This window comes from Eschscholzia californica, unplaced genomic scaffold (assembly GCF_041429995.1).
Source record: "Eschscholzia californica isolate CP2 unplaced genomic scaffold, dmEscCali1.0.p SCAF_3, whole genome shotgun sequence".
Classification (NCBI taxonomy): domain Eukaryota; kingdom Viridiplantae; phylum Streptophyta; class Magnoliopsida; order Ranunculales; family Papaveraceae; genus Eschscholzia; species Eschscholzia californica.
Genome location: NW_028238420.1, coordinates 4,169,785 through 4,187,783, shown reverse-complemented (window position 1 = coordinate 4,187,783; position 17,999 = coordinate 4,169,785). Strand labels below are relative to the sequence as shown.

Below are 17,999 nucleotides of genomic sequence, written 5' to 3'. Positions count from 1 at the left end.
ATTATGTTGAAACTTGAAACCCCACTTCCAATTTTTATAATTAAGGATTTAGAAAACATTTCGAAATTACATATGTAAAGCACAGATTCTAAGATATGACTGGTGAACATAATTCCATTTAGTTAAAAAATGAAGGTCAAGAGAAAAACAACTATTAGTAAATGCATTTAAACTTTCAAATAACACATAAGATCCATGTTAATCAGCTGAGACAATTTTTACCAATTTTAAGTTGTACGTGTATCATTTCCGTAAAGAGTCATTTGAACGGTTAAGTATTTACATAAAAGACGTTGTTTGGTGGATTTTATAATCAGACCTGGAGTGAACGGCACAAATTCCAAATCAGAAGATGACTTCAATTTTTCTGGCCCTTTTAGAAGGGGGTGTACTTATCTTGCTTAATTATTGACCGTTTGGAAACTGACCTAGAAAACAAAAGAGAAGTTTTAAAAGCGCCCCTAAAGTGAAATGGGCATCTTTCCCGCACATAATAAGGGGTGAGCAAACAGTCTACCATTTAGGGTCGAGAGATTTTATAGGCAATGCTTAAAATTGTTAAAAGTAATCTCGCTAAAGACAATTCTACAAATGGTTAGAAGTAATGTGGCCTATTGAGGACAATGCCTTAGTTAAATTTGACCTAACGGCATAATTAACGTCGTTTGATCAATTGACAGGCAAAGGCCGCTGGCCCGCAATCTCCGTTCGGCGATCTTCAACCCAAAAAAATTTCTTCCACCTTCTTCATCTTCCTTCTTCCTTTTTCTTCTCATTCTCTTTCTCTTCTCACCTCATCTCTCTCGAAGTTCCCCTTCACCGACAGGAAACCCCGACGAAGTGGAACTCCGACGGAAGGGTTCTCCGTCGACAAGGAGAACTTAGAGAGAAAGAGAGAGATACGAGAGAAGAGAGGAGAGGAGAGAGAGAGAAGAAGAGAAAAAAATTAAGTCATCAGCCGGAGATCAGCGGTCGCTGACAGTTTACCAAGAAAAGAGGAAAAATGAGGTGGGTGATTGTAACATCCCATGTTTTTCGGGCCAATATATAGAAGACTCAGGTTAGATGGGGGGACCATATAGTTTCTTTATAATTGGTTGTCGGAGGAAATTAAAAGAAGAAATGAGGTTTATAAAATAATTAAAGGGGTTGAATAAGTAAGATATAAATATGATAGGGCTTACTTATGCGTTATATATAAATTAGGGGGTTGGATTGGGATTATATTCTATGGCACTTTAGATAATGACACATGGCAGCCTTTTAATCCTTTTAAACCCACACCCAAAACCCCTCCCTGCATCCACGTCCCAACCCTTTTGCCACCTTTTAAAACCCAACGAGGGTGTAACCCGTGCCCATGGGGCACGGACAGTTCTTCCGATTGCACTACAGATCCAGCAAAATATGTAAATGAGCATAAATTACAATAAAATGACTCCTTCTGTACTTATTCATCATGTTGGCTAACTGTTTACCTTCTTCAACAACAAATTCTTGTAAGAAACACTTACAATGTAAGTTTTAATGTAAAAATAGTCTTAAACTAATAAGTTCAAACATTTAAACATTCCTAATCGAAATACTCTAACACCTGGATGTGAATGTAAAAGTAACATCCAAAATGTAAAAGCATCCTTAGTTTCTAAATGAAGAAGAACTAATCAAAAAATTCACATGAGATCCTTTTGAGAAAACAAAGAAAAAGGTGAGAAAACCTGGAACCTAGTAAGAACCTAAGACAAAATTCAGCCAGACGTTTCTTGATAAACCTTACTCAATGTGAATGTATCGGGTGATTCCGAATCATATCTGTACTGTACATAAATTACTATTCAAATGTTGTTGTGGTGAAACCAAACTTATATATAATTAAACTCTTTTGGTGGTTATCCGCAAAGTTGAAAAGAATTGTCTTTACCAAAGATATGGAAATCTCAACGCCTCAAAGAAGAAAAGGATAGAATTATGGAGAATAAGATTTTTTCAAATGTGAAGGTGAGATTGCTGATTTACATGGCATAAATTCTTGCACAACAAATGGCTGGTTGTTCTTAAACTTCAAACTGCAAAAAAAAACAACAAAAAGATGGATTAGAATTGTAAATTTGGGGCGGTGCACTGAATCAAAGATAACCGATTTTGAATTTAATCCAGACCACACCAAAGATAAGAACCATACATAATTAAAAACATAAGAAGAAAAAAATGACATACGTAGTGCCATTATGCTACGACGAACGTAGCTACACTACAAAGGCTTAATGTCACTCAAATTAAGATTGGTATATAGCGAAGTTATTTTAAGATTTTTCGAGTAAAACAAACAAAGATGTGAAAAGTGAAAAATACACAGAGAAAGGGATGAATACATATTTTACAGAAAATTATGTTTCTTTTCTAAAGATGGTAGAGATTAAAAAGATACGAAAATATAAGATCCACCAGACATTTATAGTTACTGGGCATATTTCTTCCTTTCCTTCGCAAAACCACCACCAACTATGCGCTCGACGGTCTCAATAATGTAACTTAATTCATTTGTCTTTCATAACATATTTACCACGAAATTAAAGAAAATTGCAGTCTATAAAGAAAATTGTTTGCTAAACGCAGAACACATCTGCCAAGTTGCTTTTGCGTTATTCCAGGATCAACAATTACAGATTATGCTTTGAGAAGAACCAAACAAAAAAGCAATAATTGACCAACTATCAGCACGGATGAGTATATTGCAGTCATACATGTCTTCATGGAGTAAAATAGCAAAATAAAAAGATGAAGTGAAACCCAACCAAACTGCCAAATGGAAGTCTTTAAGTTGTAGATTAAAAAAGAACATGTTATCAATAATAAAATATATGTCGAGTATAAATAATCCTACAGAGCAAGGAGAAAATGAGGAAAAATCAGCTAAGAATAACAATGGATTGAAGAAACTTACTTGAGTACTCCGAGATGTCGACGGTGCTCTCTGATGTGAAGTAACAAAACACCTTCAACATTAAACGACCAAAAATGTAAAAGTGGAACGCAAAAAAAAACTAAGAATGGAGCCTAAAATCAATGAAAATCTACATGAGGTTATAGAAGCATATTATACTGCATAAATCCTTCCACAAAAAAATATAAGAATAGGAAAATTAAGATTAACCCATCATGAGCCTTACTGGTACTCATTCCGTCTCGATCCCCAACATTATCCCCATTTAATTATTGACAACTGAATTGGGTCCAATTACCTTGAGTTTCTCTCCAGGTGGTTGATGGTTACTGTTACTGGTATTCTCGTCACATGAAATGTGATGTGAAAGCGTCGAATTTTCAGTTCTGAAATTGAAAAGACGGAGGTTATTTCACTCTCTAAACCAATAGTCGTATCAAATAAACATAGGTATTATTTCACTCTCTAAGCATCGATTTCTCAACATTACCATCATAAATGGGATGTCCTTGATCTGGTCCATGAACTACTTGGGTTGACGGGCGATCCCAACTGCATAATTCACCACCAAATGGATACAGTAAAGTCAATTCTGATTCTATAGTTCTCAGAGACATAAAGAAAGGCCGCATTATGAATCATACTCAACAATCAAAACTAATTATTCACGCTTCCCAATAAATAAAACCGAGAGACGGAGACTCGCTTACGAAGTTTGGTTATTTCCTAAACTCATAATGGGAACCCTTACCAATAAAAATCATTAACCCACTTGTTATTCATAAAGAAAGATGTCATTGTGGGAGAGTAAGATGGGAAGCTAAAGCTAATCAAATACTATTTGTTCAATGAAAGGAAACATCCGAGTCAAAGAATCAACAAACTAAACCACATTGCTCCATCAACGCATCAACTCTCATATCCGAGTCTTACAAATTCAATTCACTTGGTTTCCTTCTATGGATCAAAATGAGTCAAACCCACTAAAGATTAAGATGGAACCACTAAAGATCTATATAACCCAAACAAAACTACTAATCATTTAACCCAAACAACAATTATCAAAAATCATATCAACTAAGCTTCAATGTTAACCTAAAACTGATTATCAACTAAACCCATCAAGTTTACTAACCTGAAATTGTTTGGGTCAGTTTTACAAATTCTCGAACCCAGCAAGTTTACTAACCCAGACATTCTCAAGCAATTTAACCTAAAACTGATTATACAAAATTATCAAAACTAACGTAAAACTGATTATAAAAAAACCCTAATAAAACAAATTCAACCTCAAAACTTTCTACAAATAGGAGTATTAAGAAGAAAGAAGTACCTGGAACTGCTACCCTTAAAACCCTAATAGACTATAGAGATTGCGAGTGAGAGAGAGTGAGAAAGAGAGAGAGAGACAGAGAGACAGAGAGAGATAGAGAGAGAGACAGAGAGAGAAAGATACCTGCAAGAGAAATGGTGAGAAATTGATGTGAGAATAAGATGAGAGAGGCGGAAGGAGGGAGAGAGGCGGAAGGAGATGAGTCGTGAGCCGGAAGATAGTCTTACAATTTAGAAATAAAAGAGGGAAAAACTAAATCTATATAATGTATGTCTCTTATGATCTCACCCCTTGATGAAATGGTGAGAAATTGATGTGAGTAATATGCTCTCTCTTATGATCTCACCCCTTCATGAATCTCAGATTAATGTATGTCATCCGATTTTGAAAAACTAAACCTTAGATAAATGTCCACCACTTGATATAACCTCTAAGAACAAATCTGGGCCGTTGGGAGGAGGGGAAAAGATACCCTCCTCCCTTATTATATAGATAGTGCACTAATACTTTAATCTTCACCCAAATTAGTCATTAGATTCTCACTTTAATTCTTTCAGGAGTTCTTTCTTGTATTCATATCTAATATTATTTTGGGTTTTTTTCTCAAATCTAAGCTTAAGAGATATATGAGGACATAAAATCATGCCCTTACAACGATGTTCGCGTCATGTGGTAAATACTCAAAATAAGTCACTCAAAAGATCAAAACGCAGACCTATGAAATCCAAAACATTTACTCAATTGTCAATCCTAAATCGATTTGTTACAAAATGAGTTAGGGGAAAAAGCATACCTGCCAGTAAAGGTTTTCTTTTGAAGCCCTAAATCGTACCAGACATCCCAACCTCGAGACATCCTGAAATAACCTTGACATACCTCGATTTTGCACCTACTGTTTCGACGATTCTTGTCATTGTAGAGTAAAAACTCTCCCAAATTCATCATCATAAATCTTAAAATCAACAACAAAAATAAATCAAAATAGACTTAATGACTTAACCTATATCCAAATCCATATCAATTTTAAAAGAGATGTCAAATGAGTTTTGAACTCAACATCTAAGAATCTCCAAAACAAAGAGAGAGATAGAGAAAGAGCTTACAATTTTAGAAGGCTCAAGGACGCAAGCCATCCTGATAGGCTCAGTGTTTTGCTGATAAACTAAGATTTACAGTTCAGACTTGATTTGTTCATCGGAAGATCCTTGGACCCAAGAAGGGTTTTCATGATGATGATTCTCTTAGTATTGATCTTCTGATAAATCTAATTTGTAAGAACAAAACCCTACACTGAAAATTTAAAATGAAAGCTAATGAAATCCTAATTTCCATATAGGATATAAATCAGACTTACCAACTCTTGTTCTTCAACATCTTCAAAGTACTCCTGCATTCCCAAAGTCTGCTCCATCTCGTCTTCAAACACATCTGCCATAATATCACAAATTCGAAGATCTTGAGAGAACAAAGTTGGACCCTCTGATATGAACTTGTGGTGATAGTTCGGCATGGTTGCCACAGACACCGTCTTCAAACCCTGTCAATAGAAGGAAAATGAAATAAATACCTTAACTAAATAAAAAAAGAATGGCGTTTTAACCATTAGATCAGATTTCGAAGCTAACAGCCACATGCAACAACATTAAAGAGATTCATATTTGACTTAACATCGTTTCTAACTTAACATAGATCTTAATAGATATGGGACAATAAAAGAGTCAAAGCAAGTTAATCTTGAAGGAAACAAAAGCCAGAATGAAACCTAAAGAAATTAGTCTTGGCTTGAAGTGATAATAGTGGAGATAGAAGCCTTGAGGAAATCACCTTCTAACCTTAGGTGTGGCACAATCTCTCTACACAGTGGCAGTGCTGCTCAAATCCACTGCAGGGTTCCTCCTCTGCGTAGAAGCTAATGACATTTTGATCATGGGTAGAGTTTGCAAGAGTATAGCAAAGCACATTCCAAGTACTTATATTACAAACGGACAAAATCCAAAACAGGGTATTAAGTTATCCTCGTTGAAAGCAGATAGCGTTCTTCTAATAATAGATATTGCTTGTTCATAAGAATTTTTTGAGTCTCCAATACGATGCAAACACTATTTGTTCAAAGACCTTGTCCCTAGACCCAGAAAATTGGTTAGTCTGTTAAACTGCTGATCCATATAAGAAGTTCGAGTGGCTTAGATAGTACTGTAGACCTGTCCACTTTCTTTTTTGTAAAATCGATTCGGACAATTAGATTGTGCAAGAGTTTGAGTAACCTGCAAAAATTAAGATTATGTTGGCAATCCTCATCAACTAATGTAATTGTACAGATGCACGATCAGATTATAAAGTCGGCGTAATTTGTAAAGCTTCAAATCGTAAGACAGTCTGAAAATTTTAATAAAGGGGAAGAATTATAAAAGTGTATTTTGTAAAATAAAAAACAAACAATGATAGATATTTTAAATAAGAATTTTATGTAAACAGGTTTATCGTAGAATAGGACCACCATATAAGATATAAATTAGACTTACCCAAGTTCTAGAGAGTCACTGATTGGTGGCATCAAATAAGCGGTAAACAAAAACAGTTAGAAGGACTCACCCTCGGTTAAAATGTAAGGGCAAAACCCTTACAGGCGGAGCATGTCCCTGCCAGACTCATTGCAGCCCTCGCACCATCTAAATAGGTATGTAGCAAAGAGAAACAATCAAGTTTAAATGTAACCCCATGTCGGAAATTCATGAAAACTCAAACAACCGAGGAAAAATAAACGGAAGTATTACCTGTCCACAGTTGATGAATAGGGCAGCAAGCTGTTCTTCGGTACCTTGGTTTCAACTTCCAAACTATAAGAAAGTCAGCTAGCTGCGCAAGTGGAGCTCGGGGGTTATACCAACTGATCAATGGGTAGATAGTGAAGCTAGGATTCAACTTAGGAGAAGTTCTTCCAAATCCTCATATGAATATCCCTTTGAAAACCTTAGAGAGAATTACTAACTTGATAGAAGCAGAAAAAACCCTTAAATCCTAGCTATTGGGAAGATGTTCATACATTTAGGATGAAACCTCAACCTAGGAAACTAAAACCCTAATAATTAATGACTTGATAGATGCAGCAAAAACCCTCAAAAATCCTAAGAGACTGTTGATGAAACCCTAATAATTACTGACTTAATAGATGAAGCAAAAGCCCTAAAATCCTACCAATCTATTAGAAAAGAAGAAGATGATCAGAAAATAGTTAGAGTCTTAGAGAGAGAGAAAGAAAGCGACAGAGAATACCTGCGACCTTGTGTGGTGTGGTGTGGCGTGATGCGATGAGATGAAATTTTGAGGAAGATGAGAGACGCTAGAGGAGGTTGTCTGAGAGAGGAAACGCTCCATTTCAAAGAGGTAGCGAGCGGCAAAGAGAAGGTAAAATCACTCCATTTCGGGGGGAGACGGGACAGGAATGTAAAATCACAACGGCATCTTCCTAAAGATGCTTTTTCTTTCCCCTGTTTCATGTACGACCGTTGGATCATTTGGTCTCCGAATCTCAACCATTTAACTTAGAGAAGATAAATCTAAACCCTCCTTTATATATTTGTGAAACTTAATCTTAGCCATTGGGAGGAGGGGGAAAGATACCCTCCTCCCTTATTATATAGATTACCTTTTGTTTTCAAAAGTCAGATTTAAGACAAGAGAATCGTGGAAACTAAAATGGGTTTCTGGCCGTGAAGTGTCCTCCATTTTCGTCTGTCGATTTCGTTGCGTCTGGTGGTCGAAATTCAATGAAACTTGTTCCAGGTAATTCCACTCGACTTGTTCTACATATCTATCCATTCAGAATTTTCTATTTCGTCCGAATTTGGTGGTTTTATGATAGCTATTTCGTATACTATATAGTTGTACTAGTTTCTTTTGGGTTCATGATTTGGAGCAGTTATTCTTTAGTTTCGTCGAATGATTAATGTTCAGGATCATGTATAGGATGTTATGAACTATTTTGGGGTGTCCGTATATAGACGGGGTGCTGCCGAATTATTTTGCGACTCGAATTTCAGATTTGGACTAGTTTTGGGAATGAATTGGAATAGAGATGGTTACCCAAATTTTGTCGTATTTCATGTAAATGGACAATTTCGGTTGTATATTTATATTATATAGTTCATTATATGATTTGTCAGCTTATGAAGACTCTAATATGAAAAATAGAATTTATGGGAAAGCGGTTGGTCAGTTTGTATGCATTTCGAGTATTCAGTGGACATGGCTATGAAAGTTAGAGATCAAATCGATTATTCGAAGTCTTCCAGCGTTATTGATTGTTTTCGTGTTTTAAGTTTTCATCGTTTTCTCTTTGATATTGTCTTTATTGTACGAAGGTTCTTCGTTTAGAACCTAATGTTTCTATTCGATTTTGGTTATTCTTCCTTATTCCAGAGTATGCGAATGAGGAGGAATTAGGTCGTCTGGTAGGCGGGAGGTCTTTGGTGATGCAAGGACTGAGGTAGGGGTTCTGAATCCTTTATCCAGCATGGTTTTATAGATAATGAATATGTTAGATTTTATAGTTATATATGCGCCATTATAACTAGAGTTTAGGTAGCATGAAACTCGATTTATGTGATGAACTGAAATATGCTTGAAATGTTTTGATGCGATATGAGAAATGTTTTCGAACTGATTTTACGATGATTGTGAACTACTGGGATTTTCTTGTATGTACCCGACTGTGGATTATGTCAACCTACGGGCACGTAGCCATTGAGGGTAGGATGACATGTGGACACGGTTGTGATCCGTGTGAGACCGGTGAGGTGGACGACACTAGTCATGAGACCTGTGGGAGTAGAGTGCTTCACTTGCTGGCGTTGGTGCTCGTGCCTCCAGTTCGAGGCTCAGGGACGTACTCTTGACCGCTCGTCTAGGAGGTGACATTGATTGGGAATCCCTTTGCTTTGTGTGTGATATGGCTATTTGTTGTTCCACTTCCGTGTTTGATAAGATAATGAATTGAATATGAATATTGGTTTTGATATACGAATGAAACTGATTTTGAAGGATCGCATTTGATGCATGACAGGGTACCGAAGAGAATGAGGTTCAGGTCCTTCCATGGGTATTGGGGAACGGCTCCCTTATTCGAACTCGGTGATCAAAAACGTATTTAGATACTTAAGGTATATATGTATCATGAGGTAAACTCTTCAATGATTGCGGAGTCCCTTAGTGGGAGAGGGACTTACCGGCTAGGGGTAGGTCTCTTTCTCGAGGAGACGTAGTGCATTAGCTAGTGTCATAAATGGGCTGGTACTATCTAACGCACTCTAGGTTCTCCTGAGGTACTCTCCTCTTATTGGGAGCGCACCATGGGTGGGCAGCTAATCACTGCTATTGCTTGCTAGATTAAGGAAAATGGTTTTGTATATAGTATATACAGTAACTGGTTTGATAACTCGTTTTGTCATGATGTTTACAACTTATTAAAGGAACTTTTGAAAACGTGATGGATTTTGGATTGGTCTTCTACCAGAATAACTCGTGTCGGTGAGTATTCTGACCCCCTACCAGTTGTTAGTGTGCAGGTTCTTGGTTGTAGCCTCGAGGCGGAGTGTGTATTCCAGCCGGTGATCTTGTCTGACGAGGCTAGTGGAGTTTTGTCGTTTTATATAGTTTTTCGTTATTTCCAAGTTATCTATTTATTGCAGAAACCAAACTCTAATATGTATATACGTAACACTTAGAGTTGTTTATAAGTTGTATCGGTGTTTTATGAGGCGTTTGTATGTTTGTGGTTCGGGTTTCGACCCGAAACCGAGTTGAGTTTGTTTAGCTTCCGCTCAATAATTTAATTCTTTATGTATGCGAATGTATGGTTTACATGACAGGTTTGCAGGTGCGACCGGTTCGATTTACAGAGGAGACTCTGACGAATTTTTGTCTCGTCTGTGAGTTGCCGGGGCGTGGTCGTGTCTATTTTAGGACACGGGGCGTCACAGTTGGTATCAGAGCAATAAGTTCTGGTGACCTATATCAGAGCAGTTAGTTCTGGTGACCCATATCAGAATAGTTAGTTCTGGTAACCGATAAGTTGTGTATAGTTTAGAGCATTGATTGCTCTAGACTTTAGGGAAAGATAAAATTGGACAAGATTAGGTGTCTAAAAGCTTCAAGATTAAAAGCGACCAAAAATAAAAGATGCTATATATGTATTTGTTTCTTTTGATGTTCGTTTCTTGATTCGTTTTACTCGCTAAAGGAAGACTCGGCGGATGGTTTAAGATTGTTGTAGATTTATTGCAATGTTGTACAAGATGTTATGGGAGGACAGTCAAGGGTTAAGAGGTTTCAAAGGTAAATTTTGGGCAAGTCGACATATCGATGTTGTGGAAGTATCTAAGACAATAGTAGATGAGGAGATGAGTCAGACTTGGTATTGTAGACCTCATGGTAGTTATACACATTCCTTCATTTATGAGCTTCGATCAGATCATTCAGAGACAGTTGACTTTGATCAGGTTGTTTCGAGCGTGTATTGTTTTAGTTTGATTACAGATAAGTGTGTATCTGGATTTTATTGGGTTGACGGAATGTTTCGATATTAGAGGTTATATGGATTGAGTTGGTGTTGGGTATTAGAAGTATCGGGGGTTCTTAAGTTATTGTAGAATGTTTTTCGACGGTTGGTTTATCTACGACTTGTATAGATATTATAGCGGACTTCTATTTTCATTTTATCATCTTATATACAACAACTATATTTTTCTTGAGATTATAGTGTCAACGCCGATGTTGACTTGAATTTATTATAGATGTCTTAATTCTTTATTTTCTTATTTTATCCAGTCAACGCTATTTTCTTATATTATTGAGAACGATATTTTCTCAGGATGTGGGATCAACGACAGCTTATACTTGTAGATAGATTATGGAGGTCTTCATTCTTTATTTTATTATATTGTGGACAACGGTATTTTCTTATATTATCGAGAAGGGTATTTTCTTTGAGGAAATGGGATCAACGAGAACTTATTCTTATATATATATTATAGAGATCTTCATTTTTCTTTATCTCTTCATATGAAGGATCGTTATTGTTATTGAATATTCTTGGGTCTTAGTTATGTAGAAGAATTCGGGATATGAAGGATTGAATGTAGTTTGTTTATACAGTTTAGCCATATCGATATTTGTTAGACATAATGAGTTTGTGATTTTCGAAATGGGACAGGTTCTCTGAAATTCAGAATTGGTCGAAAGAATATGGCAAGAAAAAGAAGCGAGTTGATCTAAATTTCGGGGACAAAATTTCTATAAGGGTGGAGGATTGTAACATCCCATGTTTTTCGGGTCAATATATAGAAGACTCAGGTTAGACGGGGGGACCATATAGTTTCTTTATAATTGGTTGTCGGAGGAAATGAAAAGAAGAAATGAGGTTTATAAAATAATTAAAGGGGTTGAATAAGTAAGATATAAATATGATAGGGCTTACTTATGCGTTATATATAAATTAGGGGGTTGGATTGGGATTATATTCTATGGCACTTTAGATAATGACACATGGCAGCCTTTTAATCCTTTTAAACCCACACCCAAAACCCCTCCCTGCATCCACGTCCCAACCCTTTTGCCACCTTTTAAAACCCAATTACCTTTTGTTTTCAAAAGTCAGATTTAAGACAAGAGAATCGTGGAAACTAAAATGGGTTTCTGGCCGTGAAGTGTCCTCCATTTTTGTCCGTCGATTTCGTTGCGTCTGGTGGTCGGAATTCAATGAAACTTGTTCCAGGTAATTCCACTCGACTTGTTATACATATCTATCCGTTCAAAATTTTCTATTTCATCCGAATTTGGTGGTTTTATGATAGCTATTTCGTATACTATATAGTTGTACTAGTTTCTTTTGGGTTCATGATTTGGAGCAGTTATTCTTTAGTTTCGTCGAATGATTAATGTTCAGGATCATGTATAGGATGTTATGAACTATTTTGGGGTGTCCGTATATAGACGGGGTGCTGCCGAATTATTTTACGACTCGAATTTCAGATTTGGACTAGTTTTGGAAATGAATTGGAATAGAGATGGTTACCCAAATTTTGTCGTATTTCATGTAAATGGACAATTTCGGTTATATATTTATATTATATAGTTCATTATATGATTTGTCAGCTTATGAAGACTCTAATAAGAAAAATAGAATTTATGGGAAAGCGGTTGGTCAGTTTGTATGCATTTCGAGTATTCAGTGGACATGGCTATGAAAGTTAGAGATCAAATCGATTATTCGAAGTCTTCCAGCGTTATTGATTGTTTTCGTGTTTTAAGTTTTCATCGTTTTCTCTTTGATATTGTCTTTATTGTACGAAGGTTCTTCGTTTAGAACCTAATGTTTCTATTCGATTTTGGTTATTCTTCCTTATTCCAGAGTATGCGAATGAGGAGGAATTAGGTCGTCTGGTAGGCGGGAGGTCTTTGGTGATGCAAGGACTGAGGTAGGGGTTCTGAATCCTTTATCCAGCATGGTTTTATAGATAATGAATATGCTAGATTTTATAGTTATATATGCGCCATTATAACTAGAGTTTAGGTAGCATGAAACTCGATTTATGTGATGAACTGAAATATGCTTGAAATGTTTTGATGCGATATATGAGAAATGTTTTCGAACTGATTTTACGATGATTGTGAACTACTGGGATTTTCTTGTATGTACCCGACTGTGGATTATGTCAACCTACGGGCACGTAACCATTGAGGGTAGGATGACATGTGGACACGGTTGTGATCCGTGTGGGACCGGTGAGGTAGACGACACTAGTCATGAGACCTGTGGGAGTAGAGTGCTTTACTTGCTGGCCATTGGTGCTCGTGCCTCCAGTTCGAGGCTCAGGGACGTACTCTTGACCGCTCGTCTGGGAGGTGACATTGATTGGGAATCCCTCTGCTTTGTGTGTGATATGGCTTTTGGTTGTTCCACTTCCGTGTTTGATAAGATAATGAATTGAATATGAATATTGGTTTTGATATACGAATGAAATTGATTTTGAAAGATCGCATTAGATGCATGACAGGGTACCGAAGAGAATGAGGTTCAGGTCCTTCCATGGGTATTGGGGGACGGCTCCCTTATTCGAACTCGGTGATCAAAAACGTATTTAGATACTTAAGGTATATATGTATCATGAGGTAAACTCTTCAATGATCGCGGAGTCCCTTAGTGGGAGAGGGACTTACCGGCTAGGGGCAAGTCTCTTTCTCGAGGAGACGTAGTGCATTAGCTAGTGCCATAAATGGGCTGGTACTATCTAACGCACTCTAGGTTCTCCTGAGGTACTCTCCTCTTATTGGGAGCGCACCATGGGTGGGCAGCTAATCACTGCTATTGCTTGCTAGATTAAGGAAAATGGTTTTGTATATAGTATATACAGTAACTGGTTTGATAACTCGTTTTGTCATGATGTTTACAACTTATTAAAGGAACTTTTGAAAACGTGATGGGTTTTGGATTGGTCTTCTACCAGAATAACTCGTGTCGGTGAGTATTCTGACCCCCTACCAGTTGTTAGTGTGCAGGTTCTTGGTTGTAGCCTCGAGGCGGAGTGTGTATTCCAGCCGGTGATCTTGTCTGACGAGGCTAGTGGAGTTTTGTCGTTTTATATGGTTTTTCGTTATTTCCAAGTTATCTATTTATTGCAGAAACCAAACTCTAATATGTATATACGTAACACTTAGAGTTGTTTATAAGTTGTATCGGTGTTTTATGAGGCGTTTGTATGTTTGTGGTTCGGGTTTCGACCCGAAACCGAGTTGAGTTTGTTTAGCTTCCGCTCAATAGTTTAATTCTTTATGTATGCGAATGTATGGTTTGCATGACAGGTTTGCAGGTGCGACCGGTTCGATTTACAGAGGAGACTCTGACGGATTTTTGTCTCGTCTGTGAGTTGCCGGGGCGTGGTCGTGTCTATTTTGGGACACGGGGCGTCACAGTGATAAACACCCTCAAGTTTGGGCATTGCCTCTAACAAGTTAACCAAGTCTTGTGTGAAAAACCCATTGCCTTTAACATGTTTGGGCATTGCAAATAAAACTTCCCTTTACGGTCAAGCCGAAGGCAAACAAATAAATAACGGTTTGAATAAATCATTGACCGAAGTCGTCAAGTTGAGCCATCAAATCGTCAACCAACTTTGTTTGACTCGATTTGGTTGGACTCAACTGAGTTCAGTTGGTCGGTCCGGTCGAATTCAATTAACCAAAACAAGCATGAGAAAAAAATGAGTACTCAAGCAAGAATAATGGAAAAAAATCGAGAAGATATTAAATGTTGTTCTTCTTTGTCTATCTGCATTTCTTATTAATCGGACTTCCATGAGAAAGGTCGTTGAGTTTCTAAGGGGTGGTAGTGGTCCAGGACATTGAGAGACATTATCATATCCCCCAATGTCCATGCTTTGGTTGGAGACATTTGAAATGTTCCCAAATGTTGTGTTATTCGTGTGAGCCATTTCAAATGTCTCAGAATGTCTTTGTTATTCGTTTGAGATATTTCCAATTTTCCGAAATATTACAATATTATATTGTTATAATACTATGATATTGTATTACTATATTATTGTAAGTACTATTATATTATTATATTATTACTATATTATAACATTAAACTATATTAAATAACAAATATCCACTAATTGTCCTATTAATGTCCACGGATGTCTACAAAAGTAAAAAAAAATATGTATAATTTTGAAATATTAATAAAAATTTGTTATTTCCTATGATAAGACATTAATAATAATATTAAAATAATAAACATTTATTATATGTCCATCAATGTCCACAGAGATCCACAGTTGTCTACGAAATTTGAAAAATATATATTTGAAAAATTATAATTTTTTTATTTCATATGATAAGAAAATAACAACATTAAAATAAGAAATATCCACAAAATGCCCATTGATATTTACAGATGTCTACAAAAGTGGAAAAATATTTTTTTTGAAATGTTAGTGCAAATATATTATTCCATATGATTAGACAATGATTTTACTACTCAGATAACAAATGCCCACCAATTGTCCATCAATGTTTACAGATATCTGCAAAACTCGAAAACTATATTTTTGAAATATTAGTACAAATATATTATTTCATATTATTAGACAATATTAAAATAATAAATGTCCATCAATTGTCAATCAATGATGAGATGAAAATCATAATAATAATAATAATAATAATAATAATAATAATAATAATAATAATAATAATAATAATAATAATTATTATTATTATTGATATTATTATTATTATAATTATAATTGTAATTATAATATCCACTACACATTTTGTCTATGGACTCATTATCTTGAAATGTGCCCAGGATATTTTTTCTATGGACCATGTCTTGTTTCAAGACAGTTTGACTATGAACCAAACGTCTTCAAATGTCATTAAGACATTTTGTACAAACTTAATGTCTTCAAATGTCTATAAAGACATTTTGCCCATATAAATGCCTTAAAATGTCCGGAAATATCTTAAAATATCTATAAAATATTTTGTCCGTAAATGTCCTTCTAATTTTGTATCCACTACCACCCCTTTAGATAATAAGAATGTGAGAGTTTGTAGGGGTAGGAATCGGTCCGGGCCGGGTCGGTCGGGTTCATGTCATTCATCGGGTCGGGCCGGTCGGGCTTTTGAACTATCTGTCCATTCGTGCTTTCGGGTTTAATCGGGCGGGTAATTTAAAAAATTCTAGTGTCCAAAATCCGTCCAAGTCCGTCAAACTTTTCGGATTTCTCGGGTACTGGCGGTCGAGAATCAAGTTTTCACTAAAGTTTCAAAATATCTCGATCGAAATGACCAAAATATTTCTATTTCGATGGTACCGAAATTTCTATCGAAACTAAAATTTAATTTAGTTTCTCTTAACAATGTTGTGTCAAGGACACTCCACAGTTGGACAACAATATATGTATGTATATCTATATTATACACTTCAAATACTTTAAAAATATTTTTGTATATGTTATACATGCATACATAAATACATACAAACAAGCATACATATAATGTGCATAGGTATTACCGCATAAATGAATGACATTATTAATGTTATGTCGGGTAAAGATTATCGGGCGGGCTCGGGCGGGATGCCGGGTAGCACCTCAAAACTCGTACCCGACCCGTTGATTTCATCGGGTCGGTCGAGCTAAACCCGCCTTCGGGTTTCGGGTACCCGCAGGCTCTAACGGACTCGGGTACCCGTGACGGGTTTCGGATTTGCGGACTTTTTCCCAGCCCTAAGTGTTTGTGTCTCTACAACACGTGTCAAACAGGACTATGGTTGTTGAGTATTGGTCATTAATTTATAGTATCATATATTGTATTTATAAAATGAATAGTCAGACTAGTTCCGTTGTGACTTAACTGTTAACCTAATGGCAATTTTTTTTGGAACCTCTTACCTTCCAGATAACTAAAGGTCGATGATTCAGGGAAATAAGGATATTTTGCTGGGAAGAAAATTTTGAGTAGAAACAAATTTTTTTTGTTTCCTCCAAACACTACTCAATTCTTATGTTTTGATTTTCTTCTTCCTTCTCACCACCAACAACTCCGGCGACCATTAATTCTGGTCATCTATCTTCCCCCACTCACTCTCTCTCTCTCTCCTTCATCCTCCTATTCTCTCCCTTCATCCATCTTTCTCTTTCTTTTCTGTCCTTTAAATTTTTTCTCTTTTTCATGGTTCCGGCGAAGGGGAAGCCCCTTCGCTGGAACCCTTGTCTGGTTTTCTAGACGAAGGTTCGTCTGAAGAACCAGACGAGTTGTTTGGTTTCACGAGACGAAAGGTTCCGACGAAGGGACCATTCCCTTCGCCGGAACTTAGAGTGAGAAGAGAAAGACAGAGAAGAGAGAGACATAGAAAAGAGAGAGACAGAAGAGAACGATATACATAGAGGGGAGAAAGTCGGTAGGAGGTGGCCGGAGAGAGTGAGTCGCTCGGAGAAGAGAGGGTCAGTGAAGAGAGAGATAAGGTGTGTTTGGTGACTTGTTTTTTTTAGGTTCCCATATTTTTCCCCGGAAAATTTTCTTATTTCTCCGAAACACCGAAGTATTAAGTTGACCTAGTTCGCCGAGTAAAATTCTCACTCTACTTAGCCTGGGGGCGGGGCGGGGCGGATGATATATTTTTTTTTTCGTTGAAAGGGGTAAATAATACATGATATCTCATTCCCCTTTAAATCCCACTCATGTCCTGCTTAGCAAAATAGTATTTTAAATGCGCCCTATTAGAGACGGGGCAAGGTAGGATCCTGACAAGTCACCCATAACAAATATAGAGAGGATAATTTATAAATATAAAATTTATGGGATAATAGGAAACCAAGCGTAGTTTCGAATAATATTTGTAAAAAAAAATTCATTCGTAAAAGTACAACTTTACTCACGAAATCAACATGAAAAATATTTTTGAAAATTTCTGAACAAATCTTAGTTTGCTCTCAACAATTTTGTAAATTTCTAAACAAATTCGTTTTTACTCAAAAATTCTTTTGAAAAATGTTTTGTATTTGACAAACACAGATTGACACTAACATTTTGGCTAAAACATTTTTCGATTTATCTTGTGAATAAAGAAATGATTTTCGCATTTTTTGTTTTACTTTTGACAGAAACATTTAGACTAATGCATTTTTTAATTTATCTTTTGCAAAAATTAAAATGTTA

General features: G+C 36.3%; 2 protein-coding genes and 2 long non-coding RNA genes across 14 annotated transcripts in view; 2 read left to right on the top strand and 2 right to left on the bottom strand.

Moving 5' to 3' along the window:
- Positions 1–17,999, bottom strand: part of LOC147547809 (uncharacterized) — a 97,046-nt gene that overhangs the window by 62,920 nt on the left and 16,127 nt on the right. The window lies entirely within an intron of this gene.
- Positions 1,639–7,913, bottom strand: LOC147547814 (uncharacterized). Of its 11 annotated transcripts, none has more exons than XM_086671981.1 (12): positions 7,551–7,913; positions 7,052–7,247; positions 6,870–6,946; positions 6,102–6,541; positions 5,632–5,814; positions 5,381–5,562; positions 5,071–5,229; positions 4,080–4,157; positions 3,435–3,496; positions 3,243–3,330; positions 2,945–2,996; positions 1,639–2,066 (listed from the first exon to the last, which is right to left on the bottom strand). In XM_086671981.1, the coding sequence occupies exons 7-12, from the start codon at positions 5,223–5,225 to the stop codon at positions 2,055–2,057; spliced, it is 447 nt and encodes a 148-aa protein (XP_086528107.1). In that variant the 5' UTR covers positions 5,226–5,229; positions 5,381–5,562; positions 5,632–5,814; positions 6,102–6,541; positions 6,870–6,946; positions 7,052–7,247; positions 7,551–7,913; the 3' UTR covers positions 1,639–2,054. The 11 variants fall into 11 exon arrangements, with proteins under 11 accessions (XP_086528107.1, XP_086528108.1, XP_086528112.1 ...); XM_086671982.1 differs by having other exon boundaries at positions 7,052–7,237; XM_086671986.1 differs by having other exon boundaries at positions 7,052–7,133.
- Positions 8,684–10,034, top strand: LOC147547813 (uncharacterized). Its single transcript, XR_015238682.1, has 2 exons — positions 8,684–8,763; positions 9,828–10,034. It is a non-coding gene; the product is annotated as an uncharacterized LOC147547813 (long non-coding RNA).
- On the top strand, positions 11,963–14,025 carry LOC147547812 (uncharacterized). Its single transcript, XR_015238681.1, has 3 exons — positions 11,963–12,048; positions 12,685–12,751; positions 13,819–14,025. It is a non-coding gene; the product is annotated as an uncharacterized LOC147547812 (long non-coding RNA).